This window comes from Geospiza fortis, unplaced genomic scaffold (assembly GCF_000277835.1).
Source record: "Geospiza fortis unplaced genomic scaffold, GeoFor_1.0 scaffold188, whole genome shotgun sequence".
Classification (NCBI taxonomy): domain Eukaryota; kingdom Metazoa; phylum Chordata; class Aves; order Passeriformes; family Thraupidae; genus Geospiza; species Geospiza fortis.
The window spans coordinates 5992169-6001144 of NW_005054337.1; the positions used below are offsets into that span (position 1 = coordinate 5992169).

The 8976-nt window shown below is 52.4% G+C and overlaps 1 protein-coding gene across 2 annotated transcripts in view; it reads left to right on the forward strand.

Annotated features, from left to right (window-relative positions):
* Nucleotides 1-2662: 2662 nt before the first annotated feature.
* The window catches only part of SGK2 (serum/glucocorticoid regulated kinase 2), an 18640-nt gene continuing 12326 nt past the window's right edge, over nucleotides 2663-8976 (forward strand). The window contains exons 1-2 of one of the 2 annotated variants that reach the window (XM_005422252.2): nucleotides 2663-2676; nucleotides 6311-6461. In XM_005422252.2, the coding sequence (XP_005422309.1) occupies nucleotides 6410-6461 (52 nt within the window). In that variant the 5' untranslated portion in view covers nucleotides 2663-2676; nucleotides 6311-6409. Of the gene's footprint in view, nucleotides 2677-6310; nucleotides 6462-8609; nucleotides 8794-8976 lie in introns of those variants that run through there. The other variant, XM_031058006.1, reaches the window with a different exon arrangement.

Sequence of the window (8976 nt, forward strand, 5' to 3'; positions counted from 1 at the left end):
AGAGACGGGACATGCCCTGCCCGGAGCCACCGCATCCATCCACAGTCAGAGACGGGACATGCCCTGCCCGGAGCCACCGCATCCATCCCCGTCTGGGAGATGGGATGGAACCGGCCCGGAGCCACCGCATCCACCAGTCCGCGATGGGGGCAGCCAGCCCGGACAGGGGGCGGCTTCTCTTCAGGGATGTTCACTGTTCTTGCTTCTGCCCTGAACTCTCTGTTCCAGGTCTGCTTTCTCCCCAGGGCAGTGATAAAGAGCCAGCGTGGGAGGAGATCCAGCCCATGTCCCTGCCCTGAGATAACCCCTCGGATCCTGGAATAAGTGGAGAGTTGTATTAACCTGGCAGGTTAACACAGTGCTCTGAACATCTCTGGTTTGTATATGGTGCTTTCAGGGTGTTTCTGTCTCTGTGTTCCCCACCAGGGAAGCAAAGGGATCCATGCCATGCCATGCCATGCCATGCCATGCCGTGCCACAGCAGCATGGCAGCTGGCCCTCCTCTACTGCAGACAGTTGCTTGAGTCTGGACACAGGATGCTCACAGACTAACACGTCCTGGTCTTTGTATTTCACAGAGGCCAAATGTTCTCTGGTTCAGGGTACACAATGATGGAAACCGTTTTATGAAGCTTTAATTTTGCAGAGGTTTTAAACCTAAATCAGCATTTTTCCCCCCTCTTCCCCTTGTGAGCAGACGTGCCCCCTGCTGTACTTGGGGCTGTAAGGTTTGTGCCCTTTTTGTGACAGGTGAGGGGAAGGTCAGGGATCCTTGCTCCTATCCCTCAGGGTGAAGAACAGGGAAGCTTGACCAGCGCCTCAAATCCCTGAGCTCCCCAAGCTGCTGCTTGCAGGGAGACAGCCCCGGCTGGAGGAGCACTGCAGGCGGTGCTGCTCCCGGGGCTGACAGGGCACCTCTGCCTCTGCCCCGCCGCACTTTCCAGCTGTGGCGAAGGCAGCGATTTCCCAGCGAGCCCCAAAGGGCTTGGTGGCTAACGCGCGACCCGCTTGCGAAACGAGCCGGCTCTGCAAGCCGAGCGATAAGCAGAGGCTGTGTCCTCTAAACTTGTCCGTGGCTGTTGGTGCAACACTTGTGCCTTGGCTAGGGACACGGGCAGCCCCTCCAGCCTGCAGCAGCAGACATTTTGATGCTGTGCCGGTGCCTGTGGCAGCCTTCGTGCGCCCAGTGCTGCTGGACATGTGCAGCCCCGACAGCAAGGGACGCAGCGGAGTGAGGAAAATAACCCCCAAAATAGCAGCAGGTTTAACGTGAACAAAGCAGAAATCTTCTGAAAACCCAGTGCGATGTCAGAGTCTGGTCTGTGCTCCAAATGGCTTTTGTCTGTGTTTTGTAGCTTCTGGTCATGTGCTGCAACAATCCTCTAAACCTTCTCACTCTGAAAACCAGGCAAACAAAGGGCCTCTCTGCACTACCAGGGAACGGATTTATTTCTCTCTGTGTCTTTACAGTTCTTCAGGCACAATGGGGACCTCTATTTGGGCTCGTTTCCTGAGACATGAGGGTAATACCAAATCTCTGTTACCCTCATGCATCCACGCAGTTGTGCCTCTCAATGGGACCATTGGTGGGAGCTGGAGTGAGGTGAGGGCTGAGCCCACTCCTCCCTGTGTGCAGAGGGCAGGTTTGGCTCTGCCTCCTCCCCACACATGGAGCCAGAGACCTTGCCTTTGGTGGCAGCTGGATATCTCAGCCTCATGAAGTTTGGATACTCCATATCACATATTCCAGGCTATTTCAGAAAATGCTTGTTTTGACCGGGGCATCAATGTTTTCCATCAACTGATTTTGTTCATCTTTGGAGTTTGTGTTGCAGGTGAGGAGCTGGAGGCTCCACCAGTGACTCCACCAACACAATCACCTGTCAGACTCTTGTTTGGGCCCCCTCACAGGGATGTGTGACCGCTGGTGCTGGGCTCCGGCAGAGGGGAAGCAAGAGGAATGGAGCAAATAAGGAGAGCATGAAGGGCAGCAGATTTTGGCTCTAAGAGTGCTCCTCTGGGCTCAGTTCTGATGTGCCCATGAGCCCCCTTGGATTCTCAGGTGGTTCTCTCTCTATATGAGCGGCTCAGGATCCACAGAGCAGGGGACACACAGGGGGCAGAAGGGAGCTTGTAGGACTGTCACACCTGCACAGATCAGGCATGTAAAATTCCCTAGATTTCTTGCCCCTCAGGGCTGCCAGAGGGCGAGGCTCCCTCTCACCCAGCTCCTTCCTCTCTGGCAAGGTCTGTGGGTTGCTGGGGGATTGGGAGCAGGTCCTGTCCACAGCCAGGAGCCTTGCAGGAGTTTGGAAGGTGACCCACGGCTCATTACCTCTGCTGGGAGCCGGCATGTGACCCAGCACAGCCTCCGGCAAACAGAGCACTTTGTTCTGACCCTTTGCACTTCCCTGCCAGCGGGCTGCCCTCTAATCCCCCCAAGGAGGGATTTTCCTCTCCCACCCCAGCTCCCTGTGCCTTGGTCCCCTCGGAGAGAGGTCCAGGGTAATAATTTACTGCCTGCCACAAGCCACTCCTTCGGACTTTTCCTTCGACCTTCAGACTGCATTGCCAAAATAAAAACAACGGGAGGGAGAGAGGCACAAGCTGCTCCCACGGCGAGAGTGTGGCAGTGCCCGCCAGCCCTGCTGCTGGATCCAGGAGCCCTGCCTGCAGGTAATGCCCCTTTGCTTTCTCTGGCAGGATTGAGAGTTTCCCTTCTTTTAGTGACTTCCTGAAGCCCTTTGGGAGCAGCAGAGGGTGTTGTGAAGGACTCATCCCTTGCTGCCAGGAACCTGGCTGGCCTGTGGAAGAGCTGCTCCCCAGGGCCAGCAGCTGGAAGGGGAGGGGGGTTCAGTTCCAGCAGTGGGGTTGTTTCCCAGATGTGGAGAAGTCCAGAGAGGAGATGAGCAGCCTCCTTGCTGCTCCTGCAAACTAGCTGGGAAAATTTCTGGCATTAGCTTTGCCTCCCCCTGCAAACTTCCATCAAAGGAACTTCCATCACCCTGCTTGTCCCTGCAGCCCCACAGCAGCTCAGCTGGGTGAGCTCCTGTGGGCAGCACTCATGAATGCTCCTGATCTTCTGGGTAATTTCAGCAGCTGGCAGATCAGCAGAGACCAACTGTGTGTCCCCATGGTCCTGGGCCACCCATACATGGAAAGGAGCCTTGGGCTCCACTGGGATTTACAACCAACACCAGAAGGGTGAAGTTTACACCAGAATTTTCAGGTTGTGTTGGCTCCTGTGGTCTCCTGGGCTGTGAGAGTCTCTGAGGCTGGGCCTGGTGAAGCTCAGGGATGTCCAGCTGGCTTCTAACAGAGCATTCCCAAACCCTTCTCTGGCAGGACAGGAAGGGCTGTTCCTGCTCGGTTCCAGAGCAGGAGAACAGAGCTGGGCTTGGCACATTTCAGGACAGCTCTGCTGCTCTTGCACAGGGGCTCACAGGTCCTGGCAATGCCTTGAGCCCAGCTTGGACTGGGCTGCTCACTGGATACAGTATGTAGGGCTCTGCTGGAGACAATCTCTGGCTGTGCCAGCTCCAGTTGCTTCCCAGGATTTGCACATGGATGAAAAGGGTTGAAAACCTGGTTCCCATGCAGCAGAGCTGGAGCTGGCAGCAGGGAGGCATTCCCAGGGACACTGCACCCACAGCTGCTCCTGATGAAGGCAGTGCTGTGCCAGCAGCCAGGGGCCTGGGTTTGGGCAGTGCAGCTCTCAGAGCCACTTCTGAGCTGCTAAACTCTGCTCAATCCAGCCAGGAAACTTCCCCTCTGCCTTTCCCCACCAGGTGAGCACATCTGGGGCTTGAGCTAGGGGTGGTGGCCCTGTGTCACACTGACCTGTGCTACAGAGGAAAAGAGGTATCCACCCCAAAAAACAGGGTTTGAGGTTTGTAGTTTTTGGGTTTCTGGTTGTTTTTTGTTGTGATGTTTTTGGGGGTGGGTTTTGTTGTTTTGGTTTTTTTTTAAGGCCCTCAAGCACAGGCTGTAGTGTGTCCTGAAGTGCTGCTGGGAAGGAGAAGATGGGACAGCAAGCAGCAAGGACAGTTGGGCCTTTTGCAAGGACAAGGTTGGCCAGGAAGGGTCACTTACAGTCAGACTGCTTCCAATGGTGTGTTATTTATTCACTGAGACTGTGCCTACACTTGAAAAGCACTTGGGAGCAAAAGAAGTCCCAGCCACCTAATTTAATGGCAAAAATAACCACAGAAAATGTAAAGGCTTTACAAGAGATCAGTAAGATTCTGCCACACTCATATTTACAGAAACAGAGGCACAAAAAGTGGCAAAAATTGCTCAAACCCACCTTAGCTGTCCTTTGGAATAAAAACTTGACACCCAGTGGCCTCCTCTTATCTCCTTTTTTCAAAACATGGGAAAATATCCCAGCACCTATGTGGGATTCCTTGGCAAAATCAAAGGCAAAGCCTCAGGCAGAGTCCTGCTTTTTGAAGTTGAAAGAAAAATGTAGAGGGGAAAAAATATATTTTAAAGAGCTGCAATGGTCACCAATAATCTATTTATTCTTTCATGAATTCTCATAAAAGCAACAAATAGCCTCTGAGCATTTAAAGAACATCCTATCCTATCCTATCCTATCCTATCCTATCCTATCCTATCCTATCCTATCCTATCCTATCCTATCCTATCATCATTTTAGCTCTTACCCAGCAGAGATAACTGAGTAACCAAATATTTTAGGTCACCTTTCACTGCAGATCCACGGACTCTTGCTTGCTGCTCTCTAGAGAAGTATTTGTTTTCAGCCTTATCTGGACTTTCCCTGCAATTCCAATTGCTCAGGACTGTGTGGTTCCACTTCAGTGACACTTTTATGATTATGGTTATGGATATTGCCAGACAGGGAGATTAGGATTATCTTTCCCTGTAAATAGCATATAAAATATTGTAAGAGAGAGAGAGACGGTACTTCTCTGTGAGTAGAGACAATGGGCTGGACCTGTTGTCCCCACTGGATGTGACCTGTCCTGGTGAAGCTGCAAATGTGGCTTTGCTGGGATGGTCCTTCCTGGAGGGATCCAACTCAGCCATGGAAGGACCACGCAGCCCTTGACCCCTTATAGGCTTGGGGAAGAGAAAAGCAGCTTGCATCCCTTGGGAGGAAAGAAAATGTTCCCAAGAATAGTCCAAGTCTGGAGGCTCTGAGCTGTGCCAGTCCAGCTGAATAAAATCCCTCTCTGTGGCCAGAGCTTGTTCCCCCATGGTCAGGCCAGGTCCAGGCAGGAGGTGTGCATAGAAGGGGTTAAATTGCCCAAGATCTGCTCCTCACCTTTGAACTCAGGTCCAGCCAGAGGTTTTCCTGGCACAGATGTGTTCTCTGGAGGGCAGGGAAACAGCAGCCAGGCACAGAAGAGCAGCAATGCTGGCAAAACCCAGCCCTGACATCAGCAGCTCTCCAGCTCCACCAGAACTGTTTAATTTTGTCCAGGAGTGTGTGAGTTCCGGGCAGGGGAATGGGCCAAGGCCAGTGCTGCTGTAAGGGGCCATGGTTACCCTGCTGGCACCTGCAGGGACACGTGCCTGTGGGATGTGTGTGCCCTAAGTGCTCCCACTCTCACAAGTCCCTTCAGTGCGGCACTGAGGTGTCCTGCCATGGGCAGGCAATGATGGGTGAGGGACAGGAGCTGCTGCAGGGGAGGGCTGGCTGTGGGCACACAGGACAGGGCAAGGGCAAAGCCTCACCTCTTACACAGGGGGAGGGCAGGAGGCCAACCCTGCTCACACCGGCCTGTCCCACTCGTGTCATCGTGGTGACAACTGCTTACCCTCTCTCCAGGGAGAGTCACAGGGCTCCACAGGCAGAGCCCTTTGCAGGTGTCTGATGTTGAACTTCTGACAAGGACCTGCCCTGCAGTGGGGTTCACCCATGGGCCACGTGTCCCTGTGCTTCCAGGGAATGTTTGCTCCTGTGCCAGGGAGCCACCAGTGTCAGGGCAGTCACCCTGGGTACAGGTAGGGTGAACTGGGTTTCAGCTCCTCAAATGCATCTAAACCCCAAATCCTTTCCCAACAGCAGAAATACATGAATTTACCAGGTTTTGGGTAAATTTCTTCTATGTTATGGGAGCCAAATCTCTCAGCTCTCTTCCTCTCTCTGCCAGTCCCAAAGTGCTTTGCTGCTGGGGTGATGGCAGAGCCCCCCAGTTATCTCCACCAGACTGGGTGGGTGCTGCCCAGAGAGGGTCAGGAGCTGTCCCTGTGTCCCAGAGCTGTGTCTGTCTGGCAGGCAGCCAGTGCAGCACCCAAGGACTTGTCTGTGCTCTCACTCCTGTGCCCTTCACCGTTGCAGACAGAGGAACATCTGTGTGCTCTGCTTCCCGAGGACACCGGAGCCAGCAGCTGAATTCCTGCCCCAGCTGCAAGGAGAGGAGATTATTTTGGCTGGCTTATGATTGTGGCCTGGATGGAGCCCTCCTCCACTGCCCTGGGCAAGACAAAAGGTAATGCTGCTGGGTGGCACGGTGCCGCTGAGCCCTGGGCATGGTGAGGGCATGGAGAAGGCTTCCCTGTTGTCTTGGTTTGGAAAGACAGGAGTCTGCTAAGGAAGGCAGGAGCCTCTCATGAAATGGAAAATGTAAACACTCTCCAACCTGAATTGCTATAAATTTTAAATTAAGGGGCTCTTAGGCAAAAAATATGGGAGCAGGAATAACAGTTCTTTAATAGGAAAGAAAATAAAAGATAAAATAAACAACACAGTACACTAGAACAACACTGCCAGAGTCAGAACCCAACCTGACACCCTGTGGGTCAGGGTGCTGGCAGCAGTCCCATTGGAATTGTGGCTCAGCCCTCCTGCAGTGTCAGGGGTGGTTCTGCTGGAGCAGGGATCCTGTAGAGAAGGATGTGTTCTTCCTCTGAAGATCCAGTGGAAGAGGCAGCTGCTGTTCCTCTGGGGAATCCAGTGCAGAAGCCGTGCTGGTGTCTCAGAACCTCTGGATTATATCTGGGTAGGAATGCTTGGCTCCTCCCTCTGGGCTCACATCTCCCAATGGGATGCTGTAGTTCTTATCAGCCATGCAGGGACATTCAATGGCTGTTATCAGCAATGTCCCCTCCTGAGGGAGGTGTGATTGTGGTCACTCAGAGAGAGAGATAAGGCAAACTGCTCACTTGACAAAAGATAATCTGCCATACAGATGGTGATAGAAAACATCTTGCCTTAAAATCTGGAACACCCCGTCTCCCAGAAGTGTTGGGCTCCAGAGCCTTCCTGGTGGGCTCCAGCTGGGCTCAGCCTGCCCAGCAAGGGCTGCAGGGAGCCTGGAACCCATGGGACACACGCAGAGGTGGCAGCTTTGCCCACCTTTGCGCACCTGGCCCTGAGCAACACCCAGCCTGGAGGGTCAATGACCATCACAGAGGGGGTAGGATGGACAAAACCGACCCAACATCACTTTGTCCATCACTAGCTGTCATCAGATTAGGTGTTTATGCATTTTAGCTGTTAAAATGTTCCTTACAGGATCCTCCTGCTTTCTCTTTAGATAGAAAGTGGGTTTTTAATTAAAGATGTCTTTTTCCATGGAAATTAAAATCAAGTAGATTTTGTTGATAACACCAAGATTTTCATTGAAGAAACAAAAGCAGAAGGCACTGACTAGAAAATGCAAGTTAACTCATGAAATTATTCTGAAATTTGACCATATCAATGCAAGTGGAGGCAAAGCTGGAGAAAAGAAGAACAAGGGATTTTCTTAGAGGATGTCAATGCTGATAGCTTGAGAATATTGGCTGAGCAAAAAATCAGCTTTTGACCTGAAAGAAGGTAATATTTCAAGCAAAATGCTGCTCCCCCTCCCTCATGACACATGGCACCAAGCACATCAAATGTTCCTGATGATCTCCCCCTGGTAGCTGCAGTCTGGGGTGAGGGACCCATCCCACGGTGACCAGCCCTTCTGCTTCCCACAGGGAATGCTGCCACAGCCTGACTTTTACCTCCTTGCACCCACCACTGAAATTGCTCCAGAAGCTGCTTTCCTGCTGCTGCAGCTGCACGCAGGGAGACTTTAATAGGAAACTACAATGGAAGCAAAAAGTGACTGCTTTATTTTTAATGAAGAGAGAGAAGACATCAGCCCTTCTCCCAGGTCTCCTTTTGCTCAGAGCTCAGTCTCTGGTCTCTCAAATCACCAGGCTGCCCATGTTTGATGTTTGCAGTTAGCAGTGCTGCAAAGCACCAGCCTGGCTGCCCTGGCTGCAGCCCTCCAGGGTCCCCAGGACACTGTAAAAAGCAGTTTCTTCAGGGTTTGCCCTGAACTAAATGCCAATTTTGACCTTCCTCCAAACCACTGGACAGAGGACGAATTTCCAGCTGACTTGTAAAAGATTATTTAGAACACCTGAACACGATTGAGCTACCTGCCAGGCTGCAGTTTGCTTCTACACACCACCTGCACCTCTTCCTCCCCACCCATAGTCAACCCTCCCACCTGAATTCTCACTCCTTGGGTACAGCTAGCAGATGTCTCTTCATCTCTTGCAGCTGGTCAGCTTTTCCTGCTCTATTTAAAGTGCTGCAGTGAAGCACCAGCAGTGGCATGATCACTCTGAGGAGTTGGGGGTGGTTGTGTTTAGGGGGCTAAATGAACTGCTGCAGGAAACAAAGCTCTTCCCCTTTGGGTTTTGGGAAGGAGCTTTGGGCTCCTGGCCTAGCAGGGCGGGCTGGTGCAGGGATGGGGAGTGTGGGGAATGAGAGGTCACTGTGCTCTGTGCTTGTGGACTGCTTCCCGTGCTTCAGGACTCAGCCTCTGGGAGATGAGCTCCCAGGTATGTTTGATGACTTGTTTTCATTCTTTTTTTTTTGCAAAGTGCTTCAAGCTTTAGCCACCTGCTGTTTTCTTTAAGTTCTGCATGTAGCTTTTCTCTAAAATTTCAAGGATTGGTTGTCTCCAGCTTGCTCTGAGCCAGGGCTGCTTGGCTGGGTTTCTGCTCTGTTTTGCAGTGTCCCTG